At 50.6% G+C, this 19,080-nt stretch overlaps 1 protein-coding gene across 11 annotated transcripts in view; it reads left to right on the forward strand.

The window, feature by feature from the left end:
- PIP5K1C (phosphatidylinositol-4-phosphate 5-kinase type 1 gamma) overlaps nt 1–18,936 on the forward strand; it is a 50,533-nt gene extending 31,597 nt beyond the window's left edge. For 2 of the 11 annotated variants that reach the window (XM_049808699.1, XM_049808709.1), the window contains 14 exons: nt 822–1,121; nt 1,645–1,850; nt 3,054–3,137; nt 3,669–3,717; nt 4,741–4,825; nt 5,199–5,360; nt 5,520–5,549; nt 6,332–6,473; nt 6,768–6,800; nt 9,311–9,415; nt 9,701–9,833; nt 11,589–11,663; nt 14,003–14,086; nt 14,502–18,936. In XM_049808699.1, the coding sequence (XP_049664656.1) occupies nt 822–1,121; nt 1,645–1,850; nt 3,054–3,137; nt 3,669–3,717; nt 4,741–4,825; nt 5,199–5,360; nt 5,520–5,549; nt 6,332–6,473; nt 6,768–6,800; nt 9,311–9,415; nt 9,701–9,833; nt 11,589–11,663; nt 14,003–14,086; nt 14,502–14,504 (1,491 nt within the window). In that variant the 3' untranslated portion in view covers nt 14,505–18,936. The other 9 variants (XM_049808701.1, XM_049808700.1, XM_049808704.1 and 6 more) reach the window with 9 other exon arrangements.
- Nucleotides 18,937–19,080: the final 144 nt, after the last annotated feature.

Here is a 19,080-nt window from a genome sequence, read left to right on the forward strand (position 1 = left end):
GTTTGCATTCAGTCTTGTCCGCCTCTATTGCTTTTAGATTGCACCACACTGAACAGCACGCTTATAAAGAGGGCTCACTTGTGTGCCCAGTTAGGTGAGATGAGGAGGGGCATGAAATTTTAATACAGTCGTGCTTCTACCGTCTGTCAGAGAATCTGTCAGGTCTGTCCTTTCTTCCGTAGCGTGCAGAGATGTTCTGTTTCCTTCCCAAACTTTCCCAAAGCTGAACAAGCAAATCATGCCTGTCATGTCATTCCTAATAATACCACTGCCTAAAAAAAGGACATGATAGCAGAGCAGGATATCCGTGCCCTCTGGCCAACTGTGTTTTATAAAGCAACTCTGCAGAAGGAGAAGAAAATTTATGTTGTTTTGTTTAAATACCCTGTCCCTGGTTTATTCTGGGCTAGAGAACGGCTCTTGATTTCTGACACTTCTGAAGAGATGAAGATAGCTGTTATTTTTAAACTTGAAGTTCCCACTTATTGTGTTTATTTCTCTTCCAGTTTGGTTTCCCTTTTTTAGCTGCTGTTGATGGGGAAAGCGGGGAATTTCCGGACTTGGTTATTTGCCCAGAGAGTGCTGAACATCTCATTCCCTGTATTCAAGGCATAGTGGTATTTTCAGGTCCTAAAACCACTGAAATGCAAGAGTTTGTCCAGTGTGTACAGTAAGCTCCCATGTAAAGTTCAGAAAATCTCTAGATGAAGAACCCCTAGTCTGACTGCTCCAAGATCTGTTAAGATGCTTTGTGTTGAACAGAGCAGGAGTCTTCTGCCAAAATGACCTTTCCCCATGCTTTTTTTCCAACCCTGCTGCAGAATCTGAACCAGAACCCACGGACGCTGCTGCCGAAGTTTTATGGACTGTACTGTGTGCAATCAGGGGGCAAAAACATCCGTGTTGTCGTGATGAACAACATTCTGCCTCGCGTGGTGAAAATGCACCTGAAATTTGACCTGAAAGGCTCGACCTATAAACGCCGGGCATCCAAGAAGGAAAAAGAAAAGTCCAGCCCTACGTACAAGGATCTAGACTTCATACAAGACATGCCCGAGGGCCTGATGTTGGATGCAGACACCTTCAGTGCATTGGTGAAAACGTTGCAACGAGACTGTCTGGTAAGGAGCGGGGCAGCTTGGGGAGCAGGTTAATGAATTTCTGTGACTCTTGAGCATGAGGAAGAGCAAATGACTGAGAACCTTGCTAATCTGCTAGCCCCAAAGCACGATAAATCCCTTCTACTGCCCTTTTCCCTGAAAGCAAAGCAGTGGAGTTGGATCTCATGACAGCCTCTGAGGACTAAGGCTGCGTTCCTTTGCCTGGTGCATCAAACTGTGGCAGCCTGCTCCACTTGTAGCTGGGCTGTTGGGACTAAATACATTTTTCCTATACAGTGTGCAGCAGATACATGGTACAACAGTGTTATCTGCAAGCCTTCAGCCCTTTGGGTTGATTATGGGATGGCCAAACTCTATGCAGTCAAGTCCAGAGATGACTATTGGTTCAGAAACATTCAAGCTCTGGCAAAGGAGTAGTTAGTGGGAATGTGGATGGGCTGTTCCATGCTTTGGGATCCGTACTGTATTTGAGCTGCTGGCCTGATATTTTGTCTTTGTTCTTAAACTCTGTACTAACCTGTAGGTGTTGGAAAGTTTTAAAATCATGGACTACAGCCTGCTGCTTGGGGTTCATAACATAGACCAGCAAGAACGGGAGCGGCAGTCTGAGGGAGCCCACAGCACGTCGGATGAGAAGCGTCCTGTGGGGCAGAAGGCACTTTACTCCACGGCCATGGAGTCCATCCAGGGTGGGGCTGCCCGGGGGGAGTCCATAGACACAGATGACACGTAGGTGAAAACCTGGTTCGTTTGTGCTGCTGAGAGGGGTGGAGGTGGAGGCTGGAGTAGTAAATTCCTCATGAGGCCCATACGAACTGTTAGAGTGAGCATCTCTCCTGGGGCTTACAGTACTGCTGTCAGTAAAGCAGTGTGGTGTGAAGGGGGGAAGCTGTGGTGGGAAATATTTCTGTAAGACTCAAGCCTCACAGTGATCTCTCTTCTTAGGCCAGTCTGTAGGTTGTCAGCTCCTGTAACAGCCTCTCAACATCCACCCATGCTCTGGGGAGGAGAAACTAGCTCAGTTCTAGCTCAGCATCCAAATACTATGGTGGAAGGCAGGATCAGCCTGTCCCTAGGAGCTTGGAGTTTTGTTCTCCATCACTCCATCTTTGGAATCCCTGACTGTACCCTGAGGCCATCCCAGTATGCTTAGCAAATAGCAGTGTAGCCAAGTGCTGCAGTAACTGGGGGAGTTGTGGGCTGGGGGGATTGCCCAAAACCTGTGCTGTACCCGATCTATGGCTCTTGGGCTGTAGGCGGCTCTTGTGACTGTCTCTCTGGCTCTGTGGACCAAGCTTGCTACCAAATGGTGGAGTTTGCTGTTTGTTGCTGTCTGAAACCAGCTGCTCCAGTTCTGATGGAGGATCAGTCACAGTGGAGCTGGGATAATACTTTGGTGTTTCCAGTCTTTCAAGTAGCATCATTAATTGCAGTGGCCTGCCTGATACCTGCATGCTTTTGTTGTGTGCTGGTGCTAGTGGTTGCTGCACCTTTGGCAGGACTGATAGTAGTGTGGATGGGACTGGAAATACCCTCGTCCTTAAAGGTTTGCTGCCCTAATAGGCAGACAGTTCACCCTGACCTGATAAATAATCTGATCCCCAGAATAAAATGTCCTGTAGCTGAGAAAAAAACATGTGGTGCTTTCTGGCCCAGGCAGAGCTGTTGCCATGCGACACGGGTCCTGTCTGGATAGTTGGTGTTTGGCGATCCAGGCAGGCAGTAACCCTGGGGACACCTTGTGTGAGATGGCCTGGGTCAGTACATGACTTCCCATGGTTGTGCACACAGTGACTTTGCAGGTTTTGCATTGTCTGACCACCACATCAGAGCCCTCTTTTCAGTGCTGCCATCCACCCTTCTGCAGGTCTCGGGGGTATTACAGCCTCTCTTTTTGGGGCTGTACTTGCTGAGGTTTTGTTTTACCTGCAGGATGGGAGGAATCCCAGCAGTGAATGGCAAAGGAGAGCGTCTCCTGCTACATGTAGGAATAATAGATATCCTTCAATCGTACAGGTAGGTAACTTTGCAGTTGTCTGTCCTTTAAGTGTGTTAACATCTATTTTAATACTAAATGAAAGCAGGAAGATTTTCCTGTCCTGACGAGTTTGATAATGAGTAGGCAGGCTGCCTAAAGCAGTCTGTCAATGCGTGTCAGGAGCTGTGGATTTTTATCCTGTCCTTAGAACAGCTGGTGACACAGAGCCATTTTTCTAAGATACAATGAATTGCTCAAAGAAGTTTCCTGTCTCTGTGCCTAGGATGGGTAGCATATCTCCAGGGATGGAAGGTGATTTTCTGCCTTTCTTCCAGCCCAGCTCCTCCTTCCCTGTAGGGTTCCCAGGCAGTCCTGACCTGACTGCAGAGATGCCGGTGTGCTCAGCTGACCTTTCTTGGCTGGAGGAAAGCTACACTCCGGATGAAGAAGGAATTGTTAGCAACTCAGTGATATCTCCTGTGTGGGGTATGAAAGGTGGCTTAGATATAGAGTACGTGCCTGAATCTGTCTCTTTTTCTTTTTTTTCTCCACTTCTCCCCTGGAATTAGGTTCATCAAGAAGCTAGAACATACCTGGAAGGCCCTTGTCCATGATGGGGTGAGTGCCTGTACAAAGGCAGGAATTGTCCAGGCCTCGGCAGGATTACCTGCCTTGGCTTCATTTATGCTAGTTGGTGCCGATTACTTTGCTATTTATAGTGCCTGAACTGGCACAGTTGAAGCTGATGAAAGGAATAGTTCTTGCCTCTTATGCCTCCAGAGTGGTGTAGTGCCACTTATTCCCAATCAGGTTTTCTTGCTCACTCCACCTCCTCGCATGTTTAGCTGTCGTGCTACCAGCTTTCCTCCTCTGCTCCCATCTGTCATTTTCCTCCTCCCCATGATACCAGGAGCTGTGCAGACAAGGCGTGTGCATTCCTGCATGTGTCGAGGAGCCCTGTGTTTGCTCTCTTTGATGACTGACTATGTTTCCACTTCAGTAAGCTATCTGTTAATAAATGCCTTTCAGTGTTTCCCTGCTGTCTTGTCTCCTGCAGCAGCCAGGTGCATGTTTACAAAAGAGCAACCTTGGATGTGGAAACTATTTTTCAGCATTGCATATCCTAGCTTCCCTTAAATAATAAGGCAAATGAAATGTGTAGATGCCAAGTCATGGTAGCACAGCCAAACATCAGAAGCAGAGACAGCTTCAGTTTTACAATTTTAAACAAGTGCAAACAAAAGTGCAAAACATTTGAAATGGATGGAGACCCTTGGCTGGATTTTGGTGTCTGTGTCGTATGCAAAGGTATCCAGGTGTGCTTTGAATGTCAGCCAGCAAAGCCAGAAGTTTCATGTATGTAATCAGGCCAATATTTGAAAAATCCAGGAAGTCTACAAAGGAATAAAATCGCCAAAATCCATTATAAAATTACAGCAAGAATATAATCAAAGGCAATCAAATCAAAGGCAATGCTTCAGGCTTATTTATAGCATTAATCAGATCATTGCAGTTAAGCCTTTCCATTTTAAGGCTCTATCAGTGCTAAATGTTGAAATAAAAAAGGCTGCATTGGTGGTTATAGAAATTCTGCCTTGAGGCATCATTTTAAAATTAAACAATTGCTTCTTGCCTTTGTAGGACACAGTGTCAGTACACAGACCCAGCTTTTATGCAGAGAGATTCTTCAAATTCATGACCAACACGGTGTTTCGAAAGAATTCCTGTAAGTACCTAGTCCAAGGGCTGTTGCCCTTGTGATGTGAGGCAAGCCTTATCTTAATCTTGCTGCTTCAGTCCATGTGGAGAGTTTCTGGGCCAGAGTCTGAGGCGGCTTTTCCACTGTAACATAGAGCAAACCTGGGGAACTGCAAAGCTCTCAGGTTGTCATGGCTTACTTTGATCTGCTCAGACTCCCACCCAGGAGCCCTCCCTGCAGCCTGACTCAGGCTCAGCCCTTTGGAGTCGACACTTGGAGAGCATGTGTGTGTGTCAGAGGGCAGAGGGAAATTCCCTCTCCTTATGAAAGGGAAAGTGCCTTTGGTGTGACAGTAGTCGGTGCTGGTAATTTCATCTTCTCTTTCACTCTTCTCATCCAGCTCTGAAGTCATCTCCCTCAAAGAAAGGGCGTAGTGCCTTGCTAGCTGTCAAGACGGCTGGTCCAACAGCTGCATTCTCAGCTAGCCAGCTTCCCTCTGAAAAGGACGAAACACAGTATGATCTTCGTGCGGCCAGGAGTTACCCCACACTTGATGATGAAGGTAGTGGTCTCTTTTGGTGGCTGATGGCTGTGTGATTACCCTCTCTTTCCTAGCAGTTTCTTAGGATCCTCCCCTGTTCTCGTCAAGTTCCCCACTGTGCACTGACCACGTCTTCCTTGATGGATAGCTCTTCATTGCATGTCTTGCTGTGCTTTGCAGGTGCTAAACTTAACCAGGACAGGGGAGAAGGTAAGAGTATATTGCTTTGTCACAGCACCAGCAGTTAGTTGACTGGGGAAGTAACACCTCTCCATCGAAGACGACCAAATCCCTTCTTTACAGCGCTATGTGGTTCTGCAGTAAAAATGGTTGCTTGCGTCACTGTTGCAAGGCAGCCGCTGCCAACTGGCACCAGCAGCCATAGCCCAAAAGCAATCAGAAAGTTGAATTTTCCACCCTTTAAAAAAAAAGGTGGGGGGGGCAGACTGGGAACCACAGGACTCTAATGACAGTGTTTGGACAGTTACAAGGGGCAAGATCTTGCCATTTAAAGATGAATGGCCTGGTTCTGTGCCACCTTTTCATCACTTCCATTTGGGATTTACAGATGAGTGGTGAAGAACAGGCTCCTCAAGTGCATAGGTGTTAGATTTCTACCCATGCAAAGCAGTGAGCACTTGATTCATCTCTTAATTCACTTGGATATTTATCTCTGATGATCCAAGCCTTTAATCCAGCTTTGGTTACCAGTGAGATGTCTCCATTGGCATTATGTTTCCTGTAGTGTCTGTCTGTCATGCTGGAAATGGTGCTTACTGGCTCACTCTAGAGGATGTCTTGGGAGAAGCTGTTGCATTCACAAACCCAGCTAAACTTCTTGCCCGTTTGTGGTTTTAAGTGACCAGTCCCAGTAAGGGTATGCAAGCTGATGGTGGAACAGTCTCACACAGGGCTGGTGTAGGTAAGGTGTTGGTGTTTGACCTACTCATCTTGTTCTTTCTGTATCTTTCCTGTCCTCCTCTCTGGGCCAGCAGGCAGGCCAGACCTGCTACCTTGCACACCACCTTCCTTTGAAGAAGCTACCACAGCCTCCATAGCCACGACACTATCTTCAACATCTCTCTCTGTTCCTGAGCGATCCCCTTCGGAGACCTCTGAGCAACCCAGGTACAGGTGAGGACGGCACTTGTCCCCTGCTCCCACCGGAGTCAAGCGGCTGCCATTCCTCTTTGTGCTGCAGATCTCAGCAGGCTGCCCTATGCTCTGGAATGCTAATGACCAATTTTAATTAAATCTCTCCTGGGAGCAAGCAGACATGGCTTTGATGGGATTAATTATTGCTGGGAGAAGTGTCAGCTGTTAAGTAGAACATTACCCTCATGTGGTGGGGAGTTAGATTTGGGGGCAGTGTAGGATTTCTGTGTTAAATGGCTCCTCAAATTCTACTATTCTGGTTTCTTTCCGCAGGAGGCGCACACACTCCTCAGGGCAGGATGGCAGGTGAGAAAAGTGTCTCATCTCTATTTGCACTGCTGCACAGAGACCTCACGTTTGTCCCTGTGCAAAGGTCTCTTGGAGGGCTGAATGTGAGTCTTGCCAGCCCCGAGATTTTGGCATGGTGGTCCTCTGCAGGGTGATGAGCTTCTTCTTGGAATCAAATTATACCCATTTCTTACACAGAATTTTCCTTACAAGCAGATCTTGCCTTGCCTTGCAAGGAATCTTAAATAGTACCCCATTACTTGATGGGAAAGGGGACAATCAAGTTGTCCAAAGTTACCCACCCAACCAGCACCAGAATCAAGGAAGGTTGTTTACATCTCCCTCTGGGTAAGCAAGCCTTAATAGCAGGAACATTCCTCCTCTGTGCATCTGCCTGCCACCTGGGTGTGGTGGCTGTGAATATGGGAAAGGGCTTTGACTTTGTAAGGCATTGAGCACCCTTAGTCCCCAGAGAAGTAGCTTCCAGTGTTTTCAGAAACTCAGGTACTTTGAGGGTGGGTTTTTTTCCCTCCTGTGGTGACAGGTGGCTCAGAGCCAAGGGCGAGGTAGGACAAAAATCTCCTACTGCATAGGGATGTCTGGATTTAGAGGCTCATATCATATAATTATCTTGCATATTTTTGCACCAGTCGAAATGACCCCATTGCCTGTGTCAGCAGGATCTGCATGAGGACCCTGCATTTGCTGCTGACTCTGCCCTAGCTTTCCAGGACATCTTGTAAGTGTAGTAGGTGCAGACTTTGAAATGTGCATCAGAGACTCTGTCTTGGGATGTGCCGTAGCCAGAGGAGCTGCTGGACAGGCTGATGTCCTCTCTCCCTGCAGTCAGTGTTTGGTGCTTCAGAGGAAGGCAAGGACTTCAGAAGATGAGGGTTTGCACTGTCTTAGAGATATCTCCCCTCATTCCTAGCTTTTAGTGATTTGCTGAGTTTCAGACCACATACACTGTGAAAAAATCCCTTTCTGTGGTGTTTCTTAACGAAATACCTCTGGATGCTGCATGTCACTAAATCTTGGTAAATTCCTGTCACTGGAGGGTGAGGACCTACTTGCTGTTGATTTGCAGCACCTGTTGGAGTGTCAGGGACCTGCAAAGCACCTCATCTCCTGCAGAATCCATTGTCTGAAATTAAGTCCCCAATTTCAGCAAACTCGGGCATCAGTGGTGGGACCCGTTTGGCAAAATGCAGTGACTTCACCCAAGTTACTCTGGAGTCCCTTGGTGTGTAATGGAGGGAATTGCTGTAGGATGCTGTAGGATGTAGAATTGCTGCTCATCCAAAAATAGGTCAGGTGAATCGGAAGTTTCTGTCCCTGGACCATACGGGGGAGCTTAGCGTCTTGGTCAGAAGTAGATCTGTCTGTCACAGATTTGCTACAGCTACGACCATCCCACACAAGTGTGGCCTTTGCTATTTTTTGCCTAGTTTCTCCATTTCTGGTGCGGGTGTCCCAGTGTGCCCTTTCTAGGGGAGCATAGACCTGTGTATTTGTAGAGCACTCTGTGATCCCCTGGTGAAAGCCAGTGCAAGAACAAAGTTAAAGTGTGAATTTACATTCCTGAGCTGAAATGAAAAAGACCTTATCCAATTTGCTCAAGAACGAGTCACACCTCTGATTATTCTAATCTGCTGGGGAATTCCTCCCGGGTTTCTGAGATCCACCCCTGCGAGGAAGAGAGAGAGGAGAGGAGCAAGTTCCCCAGCACCGAGCTGGACAGGACTGCCGCCTGCTGGCTCCAGCTCCCAGCCAGGGACAGCACAGAGCAGGACGGTTCTGCTGGTGAGCCCGGAGCTAGTCCCTTCCCCAAGGCTGTGCCCTTGGCTTGGCAAGCACCTGCTCCTCCTTCCCATGAGGACTATGGAGCCAGCCCCACTAGCACAAGCAATTATTTTAATAGCATGAGGTGTTAAATTGAAGACTGTCACAAACAGCTCCCGAGCGTGCAGATAAATCTGATGTTAACCCTGGCGCGTGCTTGAGCAGCTTTGGTGCACTGGGAGTCTTGGAATAGGTCGGAGGCTTTGGCCCTTGTGCGGTTGATACATAACACTGGGCTAACTCTGGACACAGGTTTTCCCTGGAGGCCAATTCTCCTCTTTCCTCCCGTACTCCATTTGACATTGCCCATCTTTTCTGCAGCACTGGCTAATTAATCCCTTTCCTCTTGTCCTCTTTTCCGACTTCGTTAGTCTTGAACACTGCAATCTGACAGGAATGAGTCTTTTGCCTGGGAGTTTTGGTATCAAAATCCTCAATCCTGGGAGGTCTGATGGTTCCCTCTGAGCCAAAATCAACAGCTCGGTCTGTGCTGGGAGCTCAGTGCCATGAGTGGCTGGCAGCAGGCAGCCGCATGCCAGGGAGGACCAACACAGCTCAATCCTGTGGGAGGTTGCGTTGTGAGAGGCTGGGCTGACTCAGGACTGAGTCAGGCTGACCTAGGATTGGGGACTGTGCGTAACTAGTGTCCAGCTGAGCCTTTGGGCCTGTCTCTCTTTGGTTTCCAGGTCCCACGAGGAGGTGCGGGTTGAGGAGGAGCTTCAGCAGATCAGTGTCGAGCTGGAGCCCAAGTGTGATGTTGAGATCGTAGCTCCTGAAGAAGATGACAAAGAGTGAGTGTTTCAGAGCATTGGGCAGCTTTGCAGAGCCGACCCAGTGTCGTTTGGTCTGTGGCAGCTTGGGCTGGAGGCAGACTTTGTAGGGCAGCAGCTTTCCTGGAGAGATAGGTGCTCTCCCAGACAGTTCAGTGAAGCTGAGCGCTGTTACTTCTGACCTGACTTGGTCTTTCTGGATGTGACAGCGGAGCTTCTTCAGCTCTTCTGTAATAAATCATACAGTCTTGCTTGCTTCTTTTCTGATCGCAGTGACTAGACTCTGTCATTTCTTCCCCCCTCCAGAGAGGCAGCTTCTTCAGCCTGTGCCATTGTAACATCCACAGCTACAATAGAGGTGGAGACAGCCAGCCAGGCCTCCGAACCAGCCAGCCAGGCCTCGGATGAAGATGACGTGCCAGTCACAGACATATACTTTGTAAGATACCTTCTCTGCCTGGCTCATTAGGGGTGTGATCGGGAAGGTTAGCTGAGGCTGTAACAGTCTCAATTTCAGGCAGTCGGGTGTAGGGCAGTGTCTGCCCAATGCCGTCTTCGTGTTGAGCACCTCAAGCATTTTTGAATACAGGAAACTGGATTAACCCTTGAAGAACTCAAAACAGCATCCATTGGGGCTCAAATGGGTGGCACTGCTGCTGTGGATGTAACCGTAGGCGTGCTGCTCTACTTCCAAGCACAAGCGCTGAAGGGCTTATCTAGGCCAGCATGTTCACTCCCAGGACAAGCCAAGGTGAACGTAGTTGCAACTGAGAGGTTCTGCCTTCCTCAGCCAGAGAGCCTGGCTGCTTTCCTGAACACAAATGTGCTGCAGTGGCCTAGAGCCAGAACGGAGGTGGTTGCGGTGGGGCTGACCTCGGGCTCTGGTGAACTCTGGCTTTTCCTTTCCCTGCAGGCAGATGCATTAGGTGATGCAGTGGAAATCTAGTGCTGAGACAGGGAGTAAGTGAGGTGGTTGCTGGTTGGCAGCAGAGTGCTGTGGAGCCTGGCGCTGTGTTCCTCAGTCAGCTCTTGCAATGTCTGAGCAGCTTCTGCAGACCAGAGGAGAGTGTTTGGCAACATGTACCTGCCCCCTGGATTCCCAGAGCAAAGCTGAGAGTCTGGCCCCTAAGAGCTCTCCCCTATGCCCGGGTACTGGAGCTTTCTCATTAAAAGAGGTGCCCAGCTCCTCCTTCCTCCGACTCATTGCTCTCGGTTATATGGTGATGGAGATGAGCTGAGCCCTTGTGATGAGCTCCTTCAGGCTAACCTAAAAATGGCAACATTTGCCTTTCCCTGTGCTTGCATGACTCTTCTGCAGAGCTGCTCACTCGTTGCCGAGTCATTCCGAGGCTCGTGGGAGCTGTGGAAGGAATCAGCTCCATTTTAAAAGCTTGTCTGTTTGGGTTTTTATGCATGCTGTTCAAAATGCAAACAGCTCCCTCTAACACTGGCTGCTCTTTCTTTGCCTGTGGATGGCAGCTGTGTGCAAGCTGCCTGCAGATACTGCCTGCTCCACTAGCAAGTGTCTTCTAGCAAGGGTCAGCTCCTCTTCCTCCCTGTCCCTGGGCATATGGACTCCCCCCAACTTGAGGGGCACGTCTCTCTCCGGAGGAAACCATCTGTGTGCAGTGCGTGCTCACAGAGAGTGTGACTGACTGCTCATCAGCATTTCATACTTCATCTAAGTCCTTGAGTTTTGCATTAAATGTGTGTCGTGTGCTGTGGGGTGTTTGTCACTGCTGGGATGAAGGGAAGAGCTGATTTGGTCTCCCACAGGTGCTCTCCTTGGAAAACCACTTGAGCTGAAGCCCAAGTGAGGCTGCACCAGAGTGCAGTGGGGCTTGGACCACAGCTGCTCTCTTGCAGGAGTGCTCCAGGGACGACGGTTGGTGAAGGGATGCTGTGTACAGAGGATGATTTGTCAAGTCCCAGGGGTCTGTGATCTGATCTTTAGAAGTCTGCTCCTGAAAGGAGAGCACTTTATTCTCCTGTTCACCCACAGGGGAATAAAAGTACACAGATTGTAGCAGGGCATGGGCGCTGCTCTTCTTCCCACGCACAGCTTTCCTGCCTGCTGATCCATTCAGGCCTGGAGTTGCCCAACCCCTTGTTTTTTGCTTTCTCTTTCATCCTCTTTCACATCATCCTTTTTTCCTGTTTCCTTTCTCACTTCACTTGCCCTGGGGCCATCCAGTTCACAGATGGGAGGTACTGGATTTACTCTCCCCGCCAGCGCAGACTCCGAACCACCTCGCTTTCCTCTGGGATTGTAAGTGAACATGCTAGCATGTAGGGGAGCAGAGCTGCAGCTTTGAAACACTGGGGCCAGCACTCCCATTTCCCTTGGATGCTGTGGCTCTGTATTCTGTGGCCGTTAGGAACCAGCCCAGCAGAAACCAGGGAAATGTATTGAAATCACACAAATGGATCTCCCTGTAGGATCTTGCAGAAACACGTGCTCTGCCTTGCTTTTTTGCAGGCTGGTGACACAGCTCCTGCCATGGGATGAGCTGCAGTATCACCCAGCCCTTGGACAAACTTGCAAGCACCATACCTGGCCAGAGAGCCACCTGAGCCTTTGTAGGTAATGTTAGGCTTGGCTCCCTTGGCCCAGGAAGCCAGGTGGCATTCCAAAGAGACCTTTAAGGTGTTTTGAAGCTGCTAAAAATCCAGTTGCAAATATAACCTTTTAGGCCTGTGTCTGCTCGTCTTTCTGGTGGCTGGGATAGCGGGCAGCTCGTAAAGCCAAATGAGTTAGGAGTTGCTGCTGGGTTAGGGATGGTTTCTGCTCTCCAGCCCTTCTCAACATCACTGATGTGCTCCCTCCTCACTGCAGGTTTCTCTGTGAGCAGTGAGGTTTTTCCTTTCCTTTCTGAAAGATGCAGGGAGGCAGTTGAGCATTTAGGGGCTGAATCCAGAGCTCAGACTGCTCTGGGTTTTAGTATTTCCCTTGCAGGCTTTGGGAGAGCTGATGTCCTCAGAGGGTAACAGCAGTGCTATCAGAGCCTCGGCACAAGTATTTGTATAGCGTGGTCCTCCCAACACCTGCCTTTTTGGTACCAGGCAGGGGAGCAGTGGAGAGGACATCAGGCAGGGTGCAGGGGGAAGCAGGGGCAGTAACGTTGTGCTCCTGGCCTTGGCTGATGGCACGAGGAGAGTGCTTGCACCTATGTGGGCAAAGGGGCAACCCCTCTCGGCAGCTCCTCCTGCCCCCTTGGCTGGGTTTGGCTGCCTCAGCACTTGGAGGGTTGATACCAAGCACGTGATGCTCCTTTATCTCCCCTTGGTTTTGCAGCTCCCTGCATGCATCTGAGCTCCTAAAAGGCCCTGAAAGAGGCTGGCTGGAGCATGTGGTTCAGTCAGGATGGATGAAAAACAGGATGTGGGACAGACTTTATGCAGTGTTGAGCTTTCCTGCACCTACAGAGCCCTGTAGGAAGCTCCAGGCAAGGGTTTCTCTTCCCTCCTTCCTCCTAGCAGTCTCTGCTAATGTATCTGCAATTATTGATGGGGTTCAGCATGCAGAGCCCAGTGCTTCAAAGCTCCTCTGGCTTCTTGTAGTTTCTTGTACATTGTAGACTGTTACACTTTGATTCCCAGGCTGGGAACCCCTCCCAGGCTTCTTCCAATTACCCAGTTCTACTTCTCTTCCTTTGCAAACCCCAGGCTGAGTCAAAGGGGGCAGTTACCTCTCTCTGGGAGCACCTCTGGAGCCAAAAGAGCCTGTTTGCAGTGGAAGTGGGTCCCCTCTGGGAACACTGGCAGCAGACACCAGCCCTTGAATCTGCCCAGGCTTCTCTGTGCTGTGTTGGCAGCAGAAGTGTGCTTTGTCACACCAATGCCCAGTGCTGTGATAACCAGCACCCTCGACGCACGTCCCCTTCCCCTTCATTCTTTCCAAGATCCAGTTGTGTTTTGCGTCCTTTGTCGTACTTGTTCCCATCACCCCACTGTCTCCAAGACTCTCAGCGATAACTGTTTCCTTTCTGTGGCCCCCATACACCATGGTCTAACCCAGCCATCTGCTGCCTTGCTTGGCCTGCAGGGAAGGGGGAAAGCACAGCAAACCAGATCAGGTTTCACTGTAAAAGCCCTCCTGGACACCAGAGATGCCAGCTTGTAGCATGGACAGGGCTCAGGAAACAGGAGGTTGAGAGCTGGGAGTGGGTAGCAGGAACGAAGAGCTCTGTCATTGCCCTTAGGTAAGTCACTCCCCACGTGTCTCAGTTTCTCTGGAGCCAGGGTTATGCTGTGGCAGGGAGCTGAAGTTTCCCTGGCATCTCAAAAGCTCTAAAAATCAGTCCCTGCAAGAGGAGAGGTTGTGCCATCCCCACTGCAGCTGGAGCAGGGTCCAATGTCAGCTGCTGGCAGGCTGTCCCATGTCCCACCTGGTAGGGAGCAGGTATATACTGAGGATGAGGAAGGCTCCTCTGCTGAGAGCTGGCACTGAGCTCAGTTCTCTCCCTCCAGGTGGACAGCTGTTCTTTACTGTATTGTTTCCTACTCTTTTTATTTTCTCCTTTTATTTTTTTCCTCTTCTCTCCTTTGCTCCCTGCTCTGCTGCTGCTCTCCTTGCATTCTCCCCGCCGTCTCTGGCCACTCTGGCAGCCGACAGACGAGAGGAGTTGGGTTTACTCCCCGCTCCACTATAGCGCTCAACTCCACTCTGTCTCCGATGAGGAGAGCGATACAGTAAGTGTACAAGAAACGTGTGCCGGGTGCCCGGTGGGTCGAGGTCGGAGCTTGCGCTCCCTCTGCAAGCTGACCTTGCAGAGGGAGCTGCTGTGGCCTCTGCGCAGCGTGGGGCTCTTGCATGGCTGCGGCAGAGCCCTGCTGCATCTCGTTTCAGCTCTGTGGCAGCAGGCAAGATCTCCTGTGCTGGCAGAGACATGGTCTGCTCAGCAAGGGTTGTGGCTTGTTCTGAATTGTTTGGTGCAGTGAAAGCTTTGGGGAGCTGAAGTTCTCCAGTCGTGTTGTTGTTACTGGAGGATGCAAAACGGCCTTCTCTCGTCACGCTTGTCTTGATTCTGGGGAATTGGCTGGGCTCAGACCTAACTGAGTGCAGGGCAGATGCTTGGGTGTTGACTCTTTTCTCTGCCTCTTGCAGTAATCTCTATGCAGACACAGAAGCCCCAGAGAGCAGCGATTCCCTCTGCAGGTCGATGTGTTCCCTTTTCGTTGATGCAGCCGTTCCAGTGGGATGGGGAAGAGCTTGCTGACACCAGTACTGCTGCACTGCAGGATCCCGGGCACTGCATTTCAGAACGGAGCAAAACTATAACCATGTATTTCTACTTATCCCAGACATGGGCAGCAAAGAAACCACCCGCTCACCTGCAGCTCCCAACGGAGACATCCAGCTGGGTGTAGAGAATCCTGGGTAGTAACACAGTGTTTTCCAGATGTGCACTACCGTAGCTACCTATCCATGTGTGATACTGTGAACCTTTTTAATTTTTTGATCATGTATTTATTTCTTTTATCTTTGCACAGAGACAGCACAAATGTGCTTTTTTAAACATTTAGTTTACTGCACTTTTTTTTTTTTGGTTGTCATATATTTGTGCATCAGAAAGGAGTGTGAGACCTCACTGGAGAATTGGTAGGAACACGTTGCTGGGGAGGGCAGGGACCGGAGTGGCTTCATTTGAGGCAGCAGCGTGGTCTAACCAACTGATGGAGTCAGGAGGTTTAAGGCTGTCCAGACTCTGCCACGGTTTTGCCGAGTGACCTAAGGCAAGTCACTTAACCACTCTGTGCCTCGGTTTCCCCCGTGCTAATGGGTGTACAGTACCCACTTCCGTTAAAGCACTTAAACCCTGGGATGAAAGGTGCTATGTAAATGCAATGTATTAAAGGCCATTGAATAGAATTGCTCCCATGTTACAGTAGTCCAAAGTAGCCATGCCAATTTACTTGGATTCAAAAATTGCTAGTGACCTCTCTTGGTCTGTAACACTGTGCGGGGGAAGCAAATGATTCCTGGCGCCAGTGACGTGGTCACGTCGGCTCTCCTCCGGACATCGCAATGGGTTCTGCCTTCACCATGTGCTGCGCTGCTGCGTCACCCCGTCCCTCTGTGCTTGGAGTCCACGCTTCATCTTACCGGCTGCAGTACCGCCGCCTGCTCCAGACACACAGGCATGGACAGATGAGAACTGTGCACCTCCAGGGACCGGCCGTGCTGGAGTGTGAGTTCCCCAGTCTGCCTGGCCCCAGGTGTCGCTTGTCCGGACACTACATCCTACTGGAGCCACTTAGCACCTCGCATGCTCATGGGTGTATCCGACGCCCGGTACTCGGGGGTCACGAACATTGGGTTCACATGTATCCTCCGTACCTCAGGGCAGTCAGGGAGGCATGTGCACGTCCGCACACACTGGAGGCAGAAACAGAAGCCTGGCTCTGCCACCTAATTGTGCCAGGCGGTGTTGTGTTCACGGACTCTGTTGGACAAAACGTTGGGTGACTGCGATGTTGCCTGTGGTAACATCTGTTATTGGAAATCGCTGCTTTGGATGTCTGAGATTGGTTTGCTTTTTGAGGGCTGCAGGCTTTATGTGTGAGGATTTGGTGTCACTGGGTGGTGTTCAGACTAGGCTCATCCATCTGTCAGCAGGGCACACACCATAGCATTGTCTTGAACTGTAGCAATCCCATCCTCATCTCCCAGAGAGAAGAAAGGAAATCCTTGAGACCAGAGGGAGCCAGGTCTTATTCATGTGCTTTATGAGCCTCACTTGAGAAAGAGGGTCAAAATCTCTTTATTCTCATTACAATCTTAAGCCTGTCCTTGGGATTCCTTGTAGAGGAGTGGAGAGGCGGGACCCTTCTCTTGGGGCTCAGTCCCCCCAGTCTGTCTTCACAGCAGCACTTGGGATGGGTTAATTTGGGTCCCAGAAGGTTAACTGGGCTGGTGGGAAGCTCTTCCCCTCCACAGTACGCTGAACCTGGTGAGGATCTTCATGAACTGATGTTTTCTTGCCTGGAAGTACAGGACCCAGACTTCCCCTCCTTGCCTGCAGATGCTGAAGGCTGTAAGGTGTGCTGCTCTCAAGAGCACAGGCTGGGGATCTTGCAAGCTGCTGCCATTAGATGCATTCATGTATTTACCAAATAATCTATCAAAAGTTTTTCAAGAAACTCTCCCCTTTCAGTCACTACTTGACGGTTCGTTCACCCAACTAGTAGCATTGCTCCATGACAGCCCCTGCAGTAGGCTGGGAAACGGCTCCTAACCCACTCCATCTGCTTGTGCCAGTCCCGTCTGGGCTCCGCAGGCTGCGTGGGCAGTGCTACGGGGGGGGCTCAGTAGGTTGCTGGAGGGGAGATGGGAGGAGTGCAATACCTACAGACTAACCTGCCTCTGGGCTGAAGGCAAGAGGCTTCAAAATGCTAAAAATTCAGCCTTTTTTTTTTTTTCCTTCCCCCTCCAGAAGCATGATACCGTGCATAGAGAGGCCAGAGGGAGCCTCATCCCTTCTGCACCTTCAGATGTTGCTCTTGGGTGCTGCGCTGGAGGAATGTAGCTCTTGGGAGGAACCTGGGACGTTGGGCTCAGGCTGTCTGGCCGGATGCCCAGCTGCCCTGGTACCACCTTGTTCATGGGCTGGTGGGTTTAGCCTCATTGGGACCTTCCAGCCAACTGAAATCAAGCATCTTGTTTAAGTTGGTTTCAGCATCATTGATAGAGACTTTATTCCTTCCCCTCATTTTTTGGGGGTCTCTAAAGCTGCTTAGCTACTGTGCAGGGAACATCTGAGCCCCACCTTTACGGAGTATCACAGTGAATGAACTTTGCAATCTGGAGCTGCTCTTGGTCCTAAGAGATGTGGGGGAACCCTGACCTTTTGCAGCATGTTCATTCCGAGCACCATCTTTTCCTCAAGCATTTGGGCTTTTTGAGACAATCCTGGTGCAGTTGTGTAACACTGAACCTTTTGGAGCGAGCAGCTCTGGACACAGAGGGCTGGTCCTGTGAGAGAACACGCAAAGGAGCAACTTCGTCAACGTGACGGGACAGGAGGAACCTTCCTTTAGGGAGATGCTGATCTGAAATGGAAACTGCCCCTTTCCAGGCTCACACACAGTCTCTGCTGTATCTCACCTACTGTCCGGTTAGCTCGGTCCTGGAAAGCTGCTCAGTTTCCGCTTCCCATGGAGGCTAAAAGGACCTTGGAGTTCAAAGCTTACTCTTAGCCCACCTCTCTGCACTGCACTGCAGCATGAGAGCGTCGGGGAGCTCTGGAGCGTTTCCCAAGCGCTGTCAATGCTGCCATTGCAGGACGTGCAGTCAGAGGAGGGCAGGACTAGGTCTTGCCCACAGGAAAGAGGATCGGCCCTTTTTTGCGGAAGAGAACCACCACCTGTCTTTGGTCTGAATGTCCCTCCAGCTGTACTTCTAGCTCATCTGGGACATAAGTTGCCTGCACTTTTTCTGTCAGGGCTTTCTCTAGTGACCCAGCAGCAGCTCGCTGGCAGGTGCTGTCCCTGGTGTAACCCCCTGCTCTCTCCATCGTTAAAAGGAAGAACTGTGTTTCTTTTACTCCTCCAAGATTTGAGCAGAGCAGCCCTGCGAGATAGCCAGTTCCCATATAGCTCTGTTTGCCACCACTCCCCATCATCCCAGCTGGGACTCTCAGCTCTGTGGGACGTGCCCTGAGCATTGCCTGGTGCTGAGGCTGCTGGCGAGCTTTTGGCTCAGGCTCTTGCCAAATTGCAGGTGGCTGCTGCCTGCCAGGTATGGATTTGGTAAGAGAAAACTGGCGTATATCTCTCCGTGCTCGCCATCGAGCTCCTGTAAAGGCTCTTCCCTTCGCAGGCAGGTGTAGAGCAGAGGCGTGGGGCAAACCGAGGAGCTGGGATAGAGAGCCCCAAGTGCTCAACCAAGGGATCCAGCTTTTGGCCGCTGTTACCTCTGCAGCGAGCGGCTCGGCCGCCTGTGCCACAATTGCTCTTTGGGAAGTTTTTTAGTGAAGCCAGGGCGCTCGTAGGTCTTGGCACAGGGCTGGCACAGGCACAGCGGCGTTTGCGTGGGCTCCATCACCCTGGGCTCCCCCAGCCCCGCACAGCCCGGCGTTCCCCCTTCTCTCATTCCCATCACCCTGCGCCAGCCCTTTCCAAAAAGGGCAAGGAGAAGGCCATGGCTCAGGCGTACGGGATCATGTCCGATTTTTCGTTCCGTTGATGTCTACATTAGACCTAAGTATGTTCTATTGGGTGTTTGTATTCCCGCTCATTTTCTGTGTCCGCTCTGTGCGTGCACCATGTAACGAATGTATGTAAGTAGGGGGGTGTCGGGGGGGGGGCTGGCGGCCGAAATGTGATGCCAACCTGTGGGTGTTGTCACGTTTCTCTTCTTTTGGGGGGGGTGGGGGTGGTGGTGTTAAGTCATGAGCGCTTTTGTTCTTTTTGTTCGTTGTTTTGAGGGGTTCCCCCCCCCCCCTCCCTCTTCGGGGAGACCTTTTTTCCAGAGAACTGTAAATTGATGCTATCTGTCCTCAGCTCTGTGATAAAGCATACTGTAGTCTGTGCTGTGCTCACTCCGGACGGCTCTGCCTCCTCTCTCCTGCGCTCGGGCCGGGCCCAAACCCTCTTTTGGGGGTGAAAAGGAAGAAAAAAGGGACCGGGGGTGTGGGGGTGTGGGCAGGGGGGCCGTGGGGCGGGCAGGCCGGCAGGCAGTCAGG

This window comes from Accipiter gentilis, chromosome 8 (assembly GCF_929443795.1).
Source record: "Accipiter gentilis chromosome 8, bAccGen1.1, whole genome shotgun sequence".
Classification (NCBI taxonomy): Eukaryota; Metazoa; Chordata; class Aves; order Accipitriformes; family Accipitridae; genus Astur; species Astur gentilis.